The 19,089-nt window shown below is 37.9% G+C and overlaps 1 protein-coding gene across 1 annotated transcript; it reads right to left on the bottom strand.

Moving 5' to 3' along the window:
* Nucleotides 1-1,607: 1,607 nt before the first annotated feature.
* On the bottom strand, nt 1,608-8,893 carry LOC311085411 (uncharacterized protein). Its single transcript, XM_084117919.1, has 5 exons — nt 8,663-8,893; nt 5,688-5,753; nt 4,645-4,971; nt 3,561-3,894; nt 1,608-2,496 (listed from the first exon to the last, which is right to left on the bottom strand). Coding segments are annotated over exons 1-5 (786 nt in total). The 5' UTR covers nt 8,721-8,893; the 3' UTR covers nt 1,608-2,495.
* Nucleotides 8,894-19,089: the final 10,196 nt, after the last annotated feature.

Genomic DNA, 19,089 nt, shown 5'->3' with positions numbered 1-19,089 from the left:
TCGATAATTATTGATATTCAGACTCCAGAGAACATTTCTGCACTGGTTTGGTTCCAATCGGACGAAAAACCTAGGACTAGTTCGCAAAAGTAGGTTTTTGAGAAAATTCAAAATGGCGGAAAATTTTCCCAGGCGGAAATGAAATCGGAGATATACGTTTTGACCGTCTTGAGCCAAGGATTACAGTGATATAAGACACTTGATTCTATGGCAAATCGTCTAGGAGTTATGGCTGATTTCATACTTTTGCTTGCTATAGCGCCACCTATTGACCAATCGGGGTCATACTTTGATAGGTTCTCCCCAAATTGAGGACTACCATTTGGCTGAGTTTCAAGTCTCCAGCATTTACGGTTTGGGCTGCACGATGCGTTTTAGGGGAAAATAATAATAATTAAAGCTGCAAGCAGCATTTATCGGGGTTCAAGCTATTAAGGCCTTTAAGGGTTTTTAAGCACAAAAGCATCAAAAGTTATCAAGTTTTATTTAGCAAGCATTTAACCACTGACATAATAGATGGAAAACACCATTTACAGCCAATATAGGCAATGTACCATAGGAAATATATGGTTTTAAAGCTTTTTAACAGTTATAGCGCCAACTATGGTCCGATCTCCATGAAATTTTGCATGCTTGTTAATGATGTTATGTCACATAAGTTCACCAATTTTTGTGAAGTTCTGGGTTTTTATTTAGGATTTAAAATTTCATGCTTGAACCCCTAATAAGAATGAAGGCTTTTTGCCAGTTATAGCGCCACCTATGGTCCGATCTCCATGAAACTCTGCATGCTTCCTCACCGTGTTCTGACACATATGCTCATCAATTTTGGTGAAGTTCTGAGTTTTCCTTTGGGATTTATAGGCTTTTGAGTGTATTTTGCCACGCCCCTTTTCTAAATGACCCTGTTACAGCCACCCAAATGCCAAAGTTCAACTTTTTTTTGATAATTATTGATCTAGAGAGTCCAGAGAATTGTCCTAGACTGGTTTGGTTCCGATCGGGCGAAAAACCAGGGACTAGTTCGCAAAAGTAGGTTTTGGACAAAATTCGACAGCAGAAATGTTTCCCTGCCTACATCCAAATCGGTTTCCCTGCCTACATCCAAATAGCCATTTTGTCCGCCTCGAGCCAAGGATTCCAACGATATAAGACACTTGATCCTGGGACAAACGGTCTAAGAGTTATGAGCGATTTTGAACTTTTGGTTGCTGTAGCACCACCTATGGGCCAATCGGGGTCATACTCTGATAGGTTGTCCCCACATTGAGGCCTACCATCTGGCCAGGTTTCATGTCTCTAGGCCTTACGGTTTGTCCTGCACGATGCGTTTTACGAATCCTTACAATTACAATAGGGTTTCAGCATTTCATGCTTGAACCCCTAATAAAAATCAGAGCAATTACAATAGGGTTTCAGCACTTCGTGCTTGAACCCCTAATAAAACTTTAACTCAATTAAAATGAACAGAAAAAAATAAATATAATAAAAAAAAAATGAGAAACAACTATAAGAAAATAAATATAAGAGTATATTAATGATATAAAACAAGAATAGGACAATCTTTTCACTGAAAATAAAAATTGCTTAAATAATGATAATTCATAACAATGAAATAGTTTATTTAAAATGTTGCATTTATTCACATTCTGTTATTAAAAGCTTACAGTACAAACATGCAAATAAGAGCAAAAGTGACATTTCAGATTCTGAGTTGTAATGAACTAAATAAAGCAGCTCTGCCTGAATCACAACACACACTGTTTTGATGCAAAATAATGTGTATAAGTTTTTATACACTTTTCACTTTGCATTATGCAAATACAGTACATTGATAACAAGTCAAGTAAAAACTGACAGTACAAGATGTGTAGTGCAAATCTTCTTCATATTTGTGCATTTAATACATTTGTAAATGAAATAATGATGTTGACTGTGCCGAGAGCTCATGTCGGTTTGTCTTAAAGGTTTAAGTTGTCATTGAGTGTTAAATGTTGTTTCCATCTTCCTAAATATCACAAAGCATTTGTTCTATGAATGTATCAAGATAATAAGTAGGTTATTGTTGAACTGAATAATAATGAAGTAACTACAGTGAATAAGCGCCGCCGAGTGTTTCCATTATAATGAGTCTCTATCAGAATCTTCACTTCAGAAACACTGAACTCCTTCTCAACCTTCAACAAACACCTAATCCATCATCTGAAACAAGGCATTTATTATAATAAGCATGATAAATGATAAATGTTTATCTATTCCAGGTTTATAAGCTGCAACTATCAGATAATGTTCATCTAAATTATATGTGCTTCCAGTAACAGGTCGGTTAACATTACCATAACATGTAAATAGTGTTTTATGATGAATAAGTAAAGTATTTCAGGTTAAAGCTGAACAGCTGAAGTGTGTTTTTGCTGATTCTCCTCAATGGGAATAATGTTGCAGATTCACAATGATCCTGTTGGGATTCTCTCGGATCACGTGATCTTTCTCCGTCTGGAAACAATAAATTGAAGATTGTTATATAGAGAGAAATGAACAGCAGTAACTGTCACAGAAACTCGTGAAATCAGCAAATCTGCCATCAATCAGTGAATAATATTCAGTCTGAAATGTTTATTTCTCATCGGGATTATTTTGATGGAAACTCCATTCATTCATGTGAAAGTTTACAGCAGAAGAGCAGAAATGCTTTTATACAGTATATTCAAATATTGAAGTATTTGAGAGCGTATGGAGATCGACTGGATTATGGCAATTATTTCATGAAAGTGGGCGGAGCTAAAGAGATCTTTTTGCATGTTTGGCTTGTTTCGACTCCCTGATTGGTGGAATGTTCAGTACAGCATCATGGGTAATGTAGTTTTAACATAAATTCCGCTGTTAAACATGATTATTTTGTCAATAAGTTGAAATAATGCTGACTGACGGCTTCAACAAAAGCAAATATTATCGATTAATAACCTCGTAGCTCTCAGTAGGGCTGTATTTGATCAATTTCCCAACAGATAAAATGAATGGAGTTTTGTTGCACTCTCCTGAAAATCTCATAAGATTTCTAAAGACATACTAATGAAGTATTTTACCTAATCCTTGTTTTTCACCATGGCCTCCTTTGAAATAATTAAATAATCACACACACACACACACATTTCTTCTCTTCTGTGATTCTGCATGTTAACAGGCTTGTTAAAGCTGAGATTAATAATATAGAAAGATTTTGTGGCTCAGATAAGGTCCAGTAGTTTTATGTCTTTGCTCTTGGCTGACATGTGGCATTGCTATGGCCTACTTGTGGCCCAGATCTGGCCAACAGGAGCGGTCCACCCAAGTGCCATCATTCCACACCGCATGTGACTCAGATCTTCTTTCCACATGTGCCAGATCTGGGCCGGCACAAAGTTGCTCGATGGTGTTTTAAGCCCCCAATGGCTCCTTAGAGGCAGCTAACCATACCCTCAACCTTAAACCTACCCATCCCCTCGCTGCCTGGAAGGCGCCGTTGGGGGCTTAAAACACCCACAAAGTTGCTATAATTCTAAAGAGCAAATGAGACTCACCATGCAGTGACACAAACACAGAAGCTCCTGATGATCCTGAATCTGCAGCTGCTCATCTGTAGTTTATAGAGTCCAGAGTCTGTGTTTCTGATGTTTGTGATGGTCAGAGATCCAGTCTGATGATCCAGCTTCAGTCTGTCTCTGAATCTCTCTTCACACTGAACATCTGTATAGATCTGACTCTGATTTCCAGTGATTTCAGCGATGGGAATGTCTTTAAAATACCATTTCATCAAATCATCTGGGTTTCTTACACCAGGATGATCTAAAGTAACAGATTCTCCCTCTTTCACTGTCTTTCTCCTCATTTGATCTCGTTCAGCAGCAGAAACACCTGAAACACAAACCAACAGATGCTGGAGGATCTTTAGAGGAAAAAACTCCACAAGTGTGAAAATAGTTGTGTGTTTTCAATTCCTGGATCTTGACAAATTCATTAGAAACAAAATGAAGTGCAAAATTGCTAAATATCAAGTTAATCGTGGATGTATTTATTCGTATAGATTTACTGTTTATATGTCATCTGCTGGAGTTTTTCTTTTTCTTTTTTTACAGACCCGCACATATATTACACACGTACATGTTTAGTAGAATGCATTACTACATTGAAATATACATTTCTACATTATAATATTGCAAAATAAGCACATTATAATTCTAAAGTATTTATAATGATTTGCAAACACTTCTGATCATTATATGAGATAAACTGACAAACTACAAGATTTTTACACATTTACAATTTCTTTGCACTTTACACTCTCAGAAAAAAAAGATACAAAAGCTGTCGCTGTGGCGGTACCTTTTGAAAAGGTACCACCACAGCGACAGCTTTTGTACCTTTTTTTCTGAGAGCTAAAAACAAGTATGAAAATGAGTATGAAATAATAAATACATGTAATCAGATGGAAAGAACTGGAATGAACAGAACAAAACTAACTGTTAAAAACTAATGGATCGTCAGTGGAAAAACAAAACAAATGAAAGTAATTCAGTTCTGCTCAATGACGCAGATCAAGAGAAAGACCTCTGAATGTCACTGATATAATAAACATGATGATATGATTTAAACATAATGACTCACCATGAACAGAAACAATGAAGATCTTTTCACTGTCGCTGCTGTTGATGATCTCTAGTGTATATTCTCCAGAGTCTGTGTTTCTGATGTTCATGATGGTCAGAGATCCAGTCTGATTATCCAGCTTCAGTCTGCCTCTGAATCTCTCAGTTTTATTATTACACTGAACATTTGTACAGATAATACTGAGATCTCCTTTGATGTGAGCGATGAGAGTCTTATTAAAATACCATTTAATATTTTCTTGTTGGTTTGTTTTAACACCAGTGTTTAGAGTGACTGAATCTCCCTCCATCACTGACACTCTGTATGTATCAACACCACACACACCTGAAGAAGAAATCAACAGAAAATGATGTAATGTCTATGACAGGTATCCAAAATAATAAAAGAGGAAGTGCTATAAAAATGTTTCTCTACAGATCAAACAAGCAGCATAAAAACAAATATTACACACACGCACAATGCCACCAAAACAGTAACTATAGTATACAGGATAAATAACTCATCAAACGTAAGCGGGTCCATTGTACATGCTACTTTGAGCTAGATACTTACAGCTTTTAAAGGGTTAGTTCACCCAAAAATGAAAATTCTGTCAGTAATTACTCACCCTCATGTTGTTCCAACCCCGTAAGACCTTCGTTCATCTTCGGAACACAAATTAAGATATTTTTGATTAAATCTGAGAGCTGGATCACTCCTCCATAGGCTTCTATAGACATTATAACTTGCTGGCCCAGAAAAGTTAAAGACATCATTGATATAGTCCAAGTGACTACAGTGGCTCAATCTTAAGTTTATAAAGCGACGAGAATACTTTTTGTGCGCAAAAAAACAAACAAAAATATGTAGTCACTTGGACTATATTAACGATGTCTTTAATACATTTTCTGGGCCGGCAAGTTATAATGTCTATAGAAGCCTATGTAGGTTGGAACAACATGAGGGTGAGGAATTTTCATTTTTGGGTGAACTAACCCTTTAAGTATTAAGTATTTTTGCAAGCATCACACACAGTGAAATGGGCTTTGTCTGATACTTACTACAAGAAGCATTCTCTGCTCCTAAAAGTCCAATGCAAGGCTGAGGCTCCAGATCAATAGAATGCGCTTCAGAAAGAAAGTGAAATATACATTATACCAAAATGACTGAATTTTACTACATGACCATAAAGAATAAAACAGGGTGACATTTTACTATTATTACAGAGTGGATAAATCGTGGGATACATTTACTAAGGTTTTGACCTGAACTGAACATGTATACATTTCTCAAGCACTCATCCCACATGTTTTCATGAATATTAAAACCAATGTAAAAAAAACAACTTGCATCACAATAAGTGTAATTGTGATTGTCACAACATTTGGTAACTAAACAGAATTGTATTAAGTTTAATGGCAACATGTTACAATGTTTACATGGTACAATGACTGGTAGGCTACTGTTTGTATTATTGCTTAACACAACACAAATTTCAATTCAGTTCTTGGGATTTGATTTCAATCTTGATTCAATAATGACTCATTTGGATAAAAGTTAGCTAGGCTACAGTAGATAGCCTACATGTTAATTTTTCTGAAGAAAAAATACGTCTCACATAATGCTGTAAACATACAGAGAGCCCTGTCAGCTGGTATGATTAAAGGTGCATTAAGCAACTTTTCATGTTAAAAATACCCGTTTTCTAACCCATACATGCTTAAACAATTGCCTGATAGGCTGAATGAGCCCTTCTCTGATCACTGAGATTGTCTCTATAATCCTGTAAAGTAAAATAAATAAGAGGGATTCGGGCCGGAATTTTAGACTGGGCGTGACGTCATGCGCGTTCACGGCACGCTCACCTGGCTATGTCTGGCAGGTGTGTGTATTCGCCGCCATTCTCCGTAGAAGATGGATTCTAAAGGCCAATTTATACTTCTGCGTCGAGTGTACGCCGTAGTGTACGTCGTAGGCTACGCACGTAGGTGACTCCGTCGTGAGCATTTATACTTCTGCGTTATGTCTGTGTTGCTCTACAGTTACACCACCGAGACGCTAGTTGGCGGGGGCGGGTTTTAATTTTCCACTGTGTTTAGATGTGTTTAGTTTTGAGTTTAGGCTACTAGCGTCTGAAAGAGAGTGGATCATGTTGGAGTTGGAGCTTATCGAGGTGGAAAAACAGTTTTTGTGAAATCACTAAAACTAAAAGGCAGAAACGAGAGAAGGCGTCGGAGGACAAGGTACGTGCGACCTGTGAACCTGTTGACGGTTGAACCGAATTTAAAAATGACGGGCGGTGCAGAAGAACACGCCGGAAATGTGTAAGAGGAAATGCGATGCTACCAAGCCGACCAATCACAGATCTTGCGGTCCGCGTCGCCGCGACGCGTAGTTACATTTTTGAGGAGGTGCGCGTCAGGGTACGGCGAAGGGTACGACGTATGATACGCGTCTATGCGTATGCTGCGCCGTACCTACTACGCGCACCCGACGCAGAAGTATAAATTGGCCTTAAGAGACCGTATTGTTCATTTCAAACACCAACGCAAACTCCACGTAAGATAAAAAAAAAAGAAAACCTTTGTCCGTGAGCGTGCACACTTCTGGTTGCAGTTTCGCTTGCCGCCAGAGGGGGCATAGTTCTGCAAAAACTCAAGAGACTTGCGCAATGCACCTTTAAAGGTTAAAAATTATAATTATAAATTATAAAAAAAGGTTCTCATTATAATAACAATTATGTAATGACATAAGTAAAAATATAATAAATATGTAATATAGTGCACATATGTAGCAAAATACTCCTCTCTATATTTTTTCTAGTCAACTAACATACTGGTCATTAAATGGCTTTCCTGAGGTAAATGTAACGTTCTGTGACATAATTGTTGTCCTGCAGTTTTATTGACCCCTTTCCGTGGCTGAAAAACACTGATTGATCGATATTATGTATGAGCCATATATACCTTTCGGTAAGTTGTACTGTATCTTTAAATAAGAGGTAACAGATGATCGGTTTACTTGAACTGAGGCGCTACAGCGATCTGTCACGTCACATTTACACAAGCACCAAAACGGTATTGTCTGAATTTCGTAATAAAATGGACAGAACCTGAGAGGAGAGCTTATAATTTTTTTGTGAACGAACCTGCTCTGTCTAGTCTGTCGGTGTCAGTGTCCTCTTTGCTCCGCGATTTTTCTCTGCGTGAGAAAATGGATGTGTGGCGCGAGAGCGTGTGAAAAGTGTCTCACGCTGAATGCGTAAAGTTGGCAGCCCTGATTTTAGATGGAGGATAAATCGACGGCAGCGTTCCTCCTTCCGCCATGCTTCTTCTCCATGTGAGGATTGTTTACATTAGACTAGAATGCGCACTGTGCCGCATGCACACAGTGCTAATACATGTGGGGATTGTTTACATCAGAGTGCGCACGTGTTTCGCGCAGCATATACGCAGTGTTTTTTAAGCGGTTGATGGAAAATAAGCTAATGCGCGTTCTAAAAATCTAAATTCTGATCTATTATTTTTCACGGTATTTTGAAGTGCCCGCGATAACAATATCGTGCATATTCATTACCGCGATTGATCGCATTACCAAATACCGGCACATGTCTAATTATAATATTAAATAATAATATTTAAAATCGAGAAGCCCAAATCCTCCTAATCCTTAAGTTTATTTAGATGTTTCTTGTTAATTCTAGATGTGGACAGTGAAATACAAACCAAAATCTTATTATTATTTTTTTTTATAGCGTTTATCCTGCCTACCAGCGTTAAGACACTCAAAGTTTGGTTAATTTGATTTGCATTGACATAACAACTTGGACAAATTTACTACAAAAAAATGATTAAATATATTAAAAAGAAAATATTAAATATTATTTTGGTTCATTAATATTTAGGCTACCTGGTTCTTGGACTGACAGGTCTTTGTCTGGGTCTTGAATAAATCTCTGGTTTGAGCAGGGAACTCTATAAACGCATTCTTTTTCTTTTCGTTGACCTAATGAGAAATAAATAAATAAATGTCTTACCGTGCAAGAGGAATGCCGAAACTGTGAACAAATAAACGAAAAACTTCTTTGTCTCCATGTTTCTTCTCAATCGTGCTTTGACACCTTGAATGAATGGAATAGCACTGCTTCAAAACAGCGGTATTTATGTCTCTGGTGTGTGGTTGTCAGAGACCACATGATCATTTGAGATGCCAAACGCCTGCGGCTTGAAAGAAAAGGTTGCGGTGAGGAGAGAGAAAAAAGTGCAGTAAAGACAGTTCTCTCTACAGGGCTGAGTTTAGCTCCACTGATTGGTCAAATGTACATCATGTGGGCGTGGTCACTACTCAAGAGCTGGAAGTCTGAGAAACATGTTCTGTGGCTGTAGGCTACATGGTTTCAGTCTAATCAAATTGTTAAAGTTTAAATTCTAATACAAACTATTTCAATCTACAATATAAATTTGTATCACACCTGTTCATGTGATAATTCAGTTTCATGCAATGATGTGCAAGTTACTTTGTTTGATTTTTTTAAAAAGTATAAGGTTTTGTTACAGTCCTAATGTTAACATGTTAGATAAAACAGGACAGTAAATTCAGTAAAAGTGGGACATCCTATTAAATAAAAGATAATACATTTAAAAAGGAACACAGCGCTGAGCATGAAACATCATCATCATCATTAATCCAAGAATGTGTTTTGATAAATGTAAAATTTATTATTAATTTATTAAGTAATTGTTGTGAGCAATAGTATCCTAGCACAAACTACATGAAATTGTGTGTCCCACTTCACAAATTGCACTTTACCCAATTTACCTGAAAATGGCTGTATGAATCTCTGTTTATTAAAAACAAAACAAAAAACCCTTACATCCCTTCAAACCTGTAGTTGGAGATAAAAGAGACCTTGAACATTTGTTTAAAATGTGTAGAATAGATTTATTTGCACAGGTTACCAAAAAATGTCCCAATTAGCTGACTGAGGCTTTTCCTGGTCTCATGCATAGATATCATATATAAACACTAGATGTCTTATGGCGCAGTCACTTCCGGCATCATCGTTCGGCCATCTTGTCACAGTGCTCTGTGCATTAAGGTGAATGATCAGCACGCACACAAATCCTCTTATCTCGCTGAAATCTTGACGGATTTACAAACGGTTTGGTTTCTTACAAACGTTATTAACGTGGCTATAATTCCGAATGCTTGAACATGTATGTTATAATTTTTCATATGTATGCAGTGTATGTATGCAGTGTCATAACTACATCTCTGACGTTTATAACAAACCAAACCGTTTGAAAATCGGTAGAAAAATGAGCAAGTTATGGTTATTTAAAAGTACATGCACCATTGAAGTAGTGAGCGAGTACACTGTGGCAAGATGGCCGCCACGTGCGGACGTCGACCTCCATTGGCCAGCAGTGCGCACGAGACATCTAGCCTTATATATGATATCTATGGTCTCATGTAGCCAGACATTCAGACTCACCGCTGAAGATCTGGACTCAATCAACTTTCATTTGCCAAGGACCAACCAAGAGGCCGTCTGACTCACAAGTAAAGCAACCAATCACGGTTCGTTTAAATAAGCTTCAAGCAAAATGTAAAGTTGATGACCCTTCAATAACAGACCAGTGTCTAAAACTTCACATACTTTTGAAAATCCAGCAAAAAAAAAGTATATACTTTTTAATCACAATTGTTTATCTCGTGCTGGTCTGTGGCATTACGTAATCACGTTGGAAAGGTCACGCTTGGACGCAGGCGGAAGTACCGCCCCATTGATTTAAACATACGCACACGAAAGGACCATTTTAAACAAAAAACTGACAAAAAGACATAAATATGTCATTCAACATACAATAACATTTGAACGATCCTCCTTCTCCACGCTTGTAAACAATGGGGCGGTACTTCCGCCTGCGTCCAGCGTGACCTTTCCAACGTGATTACGTAATGCCTGGTGTGTCGCAGACCAGCACGAGACGAACAATTGTGGTTAAAAAGTATTTTTTTTTTTTTTTTTTTTGAAAATGGCCGATCGTTTCGCTAGATAAGACCCTATTCCTCAGCTGGGATCGTGCAGAGCCCTTTGAAGCTGCAATGATTTGGACTTCAACAATTTGGTTACCGTTGAAGTCCATTGTGTGGAGAAAAATCCTGAAATGTTTTCCTCAAAAACTTAATTTATTTTCCACTGAAGAAAGAAAGACATGAACATCTTGGGTGGCAATGGGTTGAGTAAATTATCAGAACATTTTCATTTTTAAGGTGAACTGATCCTTTAAACAGATGGAAACTCCTGAAGTGTGGGCATGATGTCTGAGGCTGAGACTAGTTTCCACCATCTTCTCCAGCACAGTTTAGTGTAAGCAGCTGCTGCCTCTGCTGTAATGAGCATGACAGTAGGAAGTATAACCCACACGTGGACACAGAATTGCTAAAAATAATTTCTCAACACTTTCTCAATTTCTTAAACACAAAACAGTATATTGTCACATAGTAAATTCATTTTGCAATTATGTAAAAAAGTATAGTAATGACAACTTACAGTAGTAAGGCGAATAAATACTGTATGCACTGCCAGTATAGTATAGTACTGAATATTGTATAGTATTGAATGTCTGTATATTCAACACTTGCATACTGTAAAAATACAGTAGTCCAACTGCAAAAGCCAAAAAGGTTACAGTAAAAAACTCTAAATGAAAAGCATGTTACAGTCACTCAGAAGAGTTGTGCAACTTAGGCTTTTATTGTTAAAAATAGTTATAAATACTGTAACCAAACCCTTACAGAAAACCTTATGCGCTTTTAAAAACTGTAGAAGCAGGACCACTCACTCCCTTTAAGTATACGAGTCATTCCACTGAAGGGGTGACATTTGCTCAACTCTTCCAAATTAGATTTCATTTTTATCTTTTTTCAACACTAAATCTAATAACTTTGCTTCTTCCCAGTCTGCATGAGTTTTTAGGTCACACAAGTTTACATGGTGATTTATTAAGGGCCATATTTCATGTAACTGATTGTTTCACACCAGGCCCGGAGTGGGTAATCGGGAGAATCGGGAGAATTCCCGGTGGGCCGCTTCACTTTTGGGCCGGTCAAGGAATTTTTTCTTTTCTTTTTTTTTTTTCTTCACATTTCAATGTCACATTAGTTACATTAGGCTACACACGTTCCGCATTCTGACACCGCAGCGCGCAGCACTCTGCATGGGTTGTACAATGTGAGGGAGTTCTCCCCTCCCCTCCTATAGAGTTGGTTGGGTCCATAGCCTGTCTTTTCCAAAACGTTTTCTCAGGTAGGCTACCGCGGCACCGCCTGCGCCTGTTACTGATAGCTGGGCCGGCCGTAACGGTACGCGTCAGGGAGGATGGATGGGAGGAAGAGGCCAGGAGGTATGGAAGCTTTGTTTCCGCCACAGAATAAAACATTTTAAAAGATAATTGCGACTTTTTATCTCGCAATTCTGACTTTATTTCTCAGAATTGCGAGATATAAAGTCAGAATTGCCTGAAATAAAGTCGCAATTGCATGTTATAAAGTCAGAATTGCGAGATATAGAGTCAGAATTGCGTGATATAGAGTCAGAATTGCGTGATATAAAGTCAGAATTGTGTGAAATAAAGTCGCAATTGCTTCTTATAAAGTCAGAATTGCAAGATATAAAGTCAGAACTGCGTGAAATAAAGTCGCAATTGCTTATAAAGTCAGAACTGCGAGATATAGAGTCAGAATTGTGTGATATAAAGTCGCAAAACGTGTTATAAAGTCAGAATTGCGAAATATAAAGTCAGAATTGTGTGAAATAAAGTCACAATTGCTTCTTATAAAGTCTAAGTGAATTATTATTTAACCTTTACACTATTTGTTAACCCATGGTATTAATAAAAACTACACAATAGTACGAGCTGAACTGTTGCTTCATTTATCCAATTTAAAAAAAGTGCTAATTTGGAATTCCACCATGGAAAAAGTGGGCCGGTCTTGGGCCTGAAACTCCCGAGCTGAAAAGTGGCCCCACTCCGGCCCTGTTTCACACGATATACTTGTATAATTGTGACTTTAAGTCCTTCTGTGATGGACACGCAAATGTTTCATTGATTATTTTCTTCCTTTAAGTTGTTTTCTTTATGTTAATTAAGCTCTAATTGCTGCACGAGTCCTCATATCTGTTTGTTACCCCAGATGTAATAAACTAGGATTTGATGGGACAAATTACATCACTGTAAGAACTGATTTTCCTGTTAAGACAAAACTCACCCTGGACACAAGATCGCAAAGAAGATCGCACAGGACATTGTCCTGTCCAAACTTTTCTCCTTCCTTATCTCTGCATCCCCCTTTCCCTCCACCCTTCCTCTTCTCGTGAGTCAAGTCACCAAAAGTTCAATAAGAATGATGTAATAGCAATTTTCAAAGGTTAATCAAACAGGATCAAAAGGCATAAGAAAACTTTCAGAGGCAAATTGTAATAAAGAGAAAAAGAGAGAATTCTGTTCACAGTTACCGCAGCTACCCGGTATCAGGAAGACAGAACCTCACAGACTCAACAAAAACAGACATTTTATAGTGTCTTCTCTGACACTATACTCCTCCTCCCCAGTTTCTGTAACTTTCCTTACTGATATCCTCATATCTTAACCGGTTTGGATTGGCTTCTACCCCCCTGGGCAGGTCAAATTGTTCTTTGTCCCTGAGAAGCCAAAAGGCTTCCATTTATGACTTAAATAATCTCCTGTTCCCCTCCTGAGAGGGCATGGGGCTTCATTAGTGTACACCCCTGTATTCTCCTGACTGAACCATTTCTCAAGCCCAGGTCTTACAATCTCCCTGGCCCATCTGTTTTATTGCGTCTGTTCCTTCCTGTCCTCCGTCAGCTGCTAAGATACTCACAGAAATACATGATTCAATGAGATTAACAATGGTTTAAAACAAATGCATATAAGAAATACTGAATTTTTCCACAACAATGTCTATATATCACATATGATGTATCTTGTGAATCTATTGTTTTTCTTTTTCATGTTTGGTATAATTTTAAGTGTCTCAGTGCGATTGGTAAAATGGTCTTAATTGCATTGCAGTCATTGGTATAATGAGAAAGATTGAGAACTTAGGAGAATCCTGTTCTCCTCTTTGGGTGATGTCTCTTCAGGATATCTCCCCTCTCCCCCGAAACCAGGTGTTTCCCCCCTGGGGTACATGAATTAACCAAAACAACCCTAAAAAATATTGGTACAACCCTTTTGTTCTTGTCTGGGTATTTAAGGGTAGGCGACAAAGCAGTCTGTGGGAATCTGTAACCAGGAAAACCCCCATACAGTGCTGTTTCAGTGTTTTTCCATTGGAAAACACACACACACACACACACACCACTGTGTGTCTCTGTCAGGAATGCATTGCTTACTTTTAGAGTCATCTTTGAGTAACTGATGTTATGTATTTATTATTTCTGAATTGGCTTTTAATCATTTACTTCTGTAATTGGCATGATACATTTTTACCTGACAAATAAATGTTACATCTTGATTTATTCTGAAGTTTCCTGAAATCATTATTTTTGTAGACTATGAGGAGGCTGGCACTACCGCAGCTCTGTGTCCAGGATAGGTCAAACTAAAGGCGCATATGAACGGAGCAGTAGGCACGTCATCCGAAGACCTTTTGATTTCTGTCTATTATTGATTTAGTAAGTTGTAATGAAGTGGCTAAATAAACTACACTTTTTTTTGTATGAGTGAGCAGTAGGCAACCGACTTAAGAGGTATTAGCAAACCCTGCACCCTCTGACCAAGATCAGACTGGCGAGGCTGTGTCCATGAGATCCACGTAAACTCGGGGCGTGTGACTCTGTGCGGCATCGGGTCCCTTAATGAATCAATAATTGAAAGTATGGGATGCTCAGAATAATCAAAAATCTAAATTAATTCATAATCAATATTTATGACTATTTTCTAATAACACAATCTAAATTTGATTATCATTTGAAATTGGAGTCAGATTAAGCATAGAGCTAAAGTAATATTGAAACTAAATTCCAATAAATTAAGTGAACTTCACTGGAGCTCTGAAAAGACATACTTGCATTATCCCTTCACCCAGGCCGTTGGATTCCATCATTGGGCCAATGGGTGGTCTTTACAAAGAAGTGACAGGCCCTCCGTGATTCTCCAGATTGCGAGTGTCTTTTTAGTATGCTAGCTGGAGCCATTTACATCCAGTCTTTGTGCTAAGCTCGGCTAGCGGTGGGTGCGTCAGACAGAGTTACGGCACACACCGAGTTGAAAAGGGTATGTATGGACTTATCTAACTCTGGGGGATACGGTACTACATTACACATATAGGCTACACATACATATATACATAATTTAGCCTATTTTTATCATATATAAAACATGTGCATGTATATACTAAGAAAGATTAATATTCATTGATTTTTAGATGCAACCCCAACTCCAAACGTTCTTGGCAGCAGATAAAGACAAAATAAAAAATATAATTAAAAGTGGTGAGTATTTACCACAACCTTTTATTATTTTTGTGAACATTTTATCACAAACACTTGTTTGCAGCAAACATAGATAAAGAGTGAAATTCAGAAAACCGGTGGAGGGCCACTCCTCCAGAATACACTGGCGGAGGAGTGGGCTCTGAGTAGCAATAAGGGACGGCCGATTATGGATGGGATTACAGGTGCTGTACAATCTGACCCTGGTGCTGGCTCCTCTAAGCAAGTAACACTGGGTACGTGTGCAATACATTACTACTTTTAAGTTGTAAATATGGCTGACTGTATGTTCTGCAGTAGAGGGAAATACAGTGTCCCTGTTGAAGCCATCACACATACACACAGTCTCGCACACAGAGGTCAGTATGCAGCAGACAGAACACCAAACATAACCTGCTTTACAAGTTATGCTTTATATTGACCTACTTTTATTTATTAGGGTGGAGGAAATGATGAAGACACTCTGTCTGTGTGTTCTCAGACAGTTGCTGATGTGAATGCACTGGGCTTTTTATTATGGCAAACATTTGAATGTGTGGCATAAAAAAGGGACTGGCCCTTACACATCTCTTTTATTGTAGGATTTTACACAACCTGCCCCAGAAACTGAGGCCTCTACCTCAATGGGCTTCAGAAGAAATGTGAACAAGGTAGGGATTTAAAACCCTTGACATAACAGTCAGTCCTGTGTTTGTAGGAAGGCAAGGAACTTTTTGTGATTTGATTAGTCTCCAGAAAACTTGTAATGATCATGTTTGTGGTGGAATTATGTTTCAGGAGGAAACAGGCTCAGTCAGGGCCCTTTACAAAAGGAGTCTCGAACTAGACTGCACATTAAAAGAGTCTCAAACTAGACTGCACACTAAAGGAGTCTCGAACTAGACTGCACACTAAAAGAGTCTGGAACTAGACTGCACACTAAAGGAGTCTCGAACTAGACTGCACACTAAAAGAGTCTCAAACTAGACTGCACACTAAAAGAGTCTCGAACTAGACTGCACACTAAAAGAGTCTCGAAGTAGACTGCACACTAAAAGAGTCTCGAACTAGACTGCACACTAAAAGAGTCTCGAAGTAGACTGCACACTAAAAGAGTCTCGAACTAGACTGCACACTAAAGGAGTATCGAAATAGACTGCACACTAAAGGAGTCTCGAACTAGACTCCACACTAAAGGAGTCTCGAACTAGACTGCGCACTAAAGGAGTCTCGAACTAGACTGCACACTAAAGGAGTCTCGAACTAGACTGCACACTAAAGGAGTCTCGAACTAGACTGCACACTAAAGGAGTCTTTAACTAGACTGCACACTAAAGGAGTCTTGAACTAGACTGCACACTAAAGGAGTCTTTAACTAGACTGCACACTAAAGGAGTCTTGAACTAGACTGCACACTAAAGGAGTCTCGAACTAGACTCCACACTAAAGGAGTCTCGAACTAGACTGCACACTAAAGGAGTCTCGAACTAGACTGCACACTAAAGGAGTCTCGAACTAGACTGCACACTAAAGGAGTCTCGAACTAGACTGCACACTAAAGGAGTCTCGAACTAGACTGCACACTAAAGGATCCACACTAAAGGAGTCTCGAACTAGACTGCACACTAAAGGAGTCTCGAACTAGACTGCACACTAAAGGATCCACACTAAAGGAGTCTCGAACTAGACTGCACACTAAAGGAGTCTCGAACTAGACTGCACACTAAAGGAGTCTCGAACTAGACTGCACACTAAAGGATCCACACTAAAGGAGTCTCGAACTAGACTGCACACTAAAGGATATCATTGTTTTAGTAGATCATTGTTATATTTGTTAATGTTACTAATGTAATTAATGTTATTTTTTGTCTGGAAAAAATACTCCGATGACGCAAAAATCGTCATGATACAAAGCTTAATGCTAAATGCTGAAGTATCTTTTTTATTATTATTCTGTTAATCTTATGATAGGATTCCCTAGAGTTATTGGAACAATAGACTGCATACATGTTGCAATCCCCACTGCTCTAGGAGAACATGAGGCAGATTATGTTAATAGGAAGTCCTTTCACAGTCTTAATGTTCAGGTAGAGATGATGTGAACATGTGAGATGATTATTTTCTGTGAGATGAATCTTTAAATTAATTGTAACATTAACAAATATAACAATGATCTACTAAAACAATGATCTATTTCATCTGCAGATGACTTGTGGTCATGAACGTATGATCACAAGTTTGGATGCCAAATGGCCTGGCTCCAGTGCTTGACTCACGAATTTTCCGTGAGTCTTTGTTGTGTCAGCGCTTTGAGGAAAGCAAGTTAAATTTGGTACAGTACAAAACACTGTTAATTTGAATTGGGACAGAACAACCTACGCAATAACCCCCTATCATTACCATCAGACAGGGCCACATCACCGCTTCAATGTGGCCCTCAGTAAAACCAGAGTGAAGATAAGATGACCTTTGGCCTCCTAAAGGCACAACACAGACTCACGGAAAATTCGTGAGTAATGCACTGGAGCCAGGCCATTTGGCATCAAAACTTATGATCATACGTTCATGACCACAAGTCATCTGCAGATGAAATAGATCATTGTTTTAGTAGATCATTGTTATATTTGCTAATGTTACAATTAATTTAAAGATTCATCTCACAGAAAATAATCATCTCACATGTTCACATCATCTCTACCTGAACATTAAGGCTGTGAAAGGACTTCCTATTAACATAATCTGCCTCATGTTCCCCTAGAGCAGTGGAGATTGCAACATGTATGCAGTCTATTGTTCCAATAACTCTAGGGAATCCTATCATAAGATTAACAGAATAATAATAAAAAAGATTAAAATAATTCTTAACATGTACTGTATTGTATAGTGCATTTGTGAAAAAAAAAAATCTGTTCATGTGATGTCACCCTATCAATATATCTTACCGCCAATTTTATAAAAGCCGTCTTTTATGGACATGGTCGATAAATGTCCGGGGAACACTATTAATGAAACTATTAATGTACTCCTGCAGAGCGAGGACCCAGTAATTCCAATTATTGTGGAAATATTGTTTTGAAGTAAGCCTTGATTGTGCCGATTTCCCACAAAAGGTTTTATGACAACTGGTTTTGTGGTGTTAAACTTCAGGTGCAGCTTGAGAAAGCAGGGATCCACAGTGTGGGAACTGTAAGACAAAATCGTCTTGCTGGATGCACCTCCACAGAGGACAAAGTTATGAAGACCTTCAGACGTAGGAAACATATGAAGAAAAAGAGACCACACATGATGGTACAGCACTAACAGCAGTAAACAGTTCGACAACTGCCCAGTTATTATAATAAGCACATTTGCAGCAGCCACTCCAACCAGAACTGTGGACTGATGGGATAAGAAGAGGAAGGAGGTCATTACAGTGACTCATTCAAATATCTTTCAACTCTACAATGAAAGCATGGATGGGTGGATCTCATGGATTCTCTCACTGCTCTGTACCGCACCAAAATATGCTCAAAGAAGTGGTTCCACAAGTTGTTAGAAAAAAGGTGTTGTTTATAAGTACTGTGTAAAACCTTACAATAGCACCAATTGAATCATCACAAACAACATTAGTTAATTAGGATAAAATTAGGAAAATAATTAGGAAAAATATTAACTATAAGTAAACTAACTTTTACTCTGTGTCAAATTAGTGTATTAGAGTATTAGTGTGAAACAGTTAACATAATTTGAAGAAAAGCTTTGAAATGTTTAAAGCTTGAGGGTTTGAACGTTTCAAAGAATTTAAGACATAAATATTAGTAACTTTGTAAATAAATTATATAATAAATATTTAATAAATTTGTTTAATAAATAAATTATATAAATAATTATTTTAATAAAAAAATATTATTACAATAATCAAATCATTTATTTTACGCTACAATTGCCGTTTACAACTTTTTACATTATAATCAGAAATGCAC

The sequence above is a fragment of the Abramis brama genome (genome assembly GCF_963993115.1).
Source record: "Abramis brama genome assembly, chromosome: 6".
NCBI classification, from domain to species: Eukaryota; Metazoa; Chordata; class Actinopteri; order Cypriniformes; family Leuciscidae; genus Abramis; species Abramis brama.
Note: the sequence above shows the minus strand (reverse complement) of the source record. Positions and strands in the feature narration are given on the sequence as shown.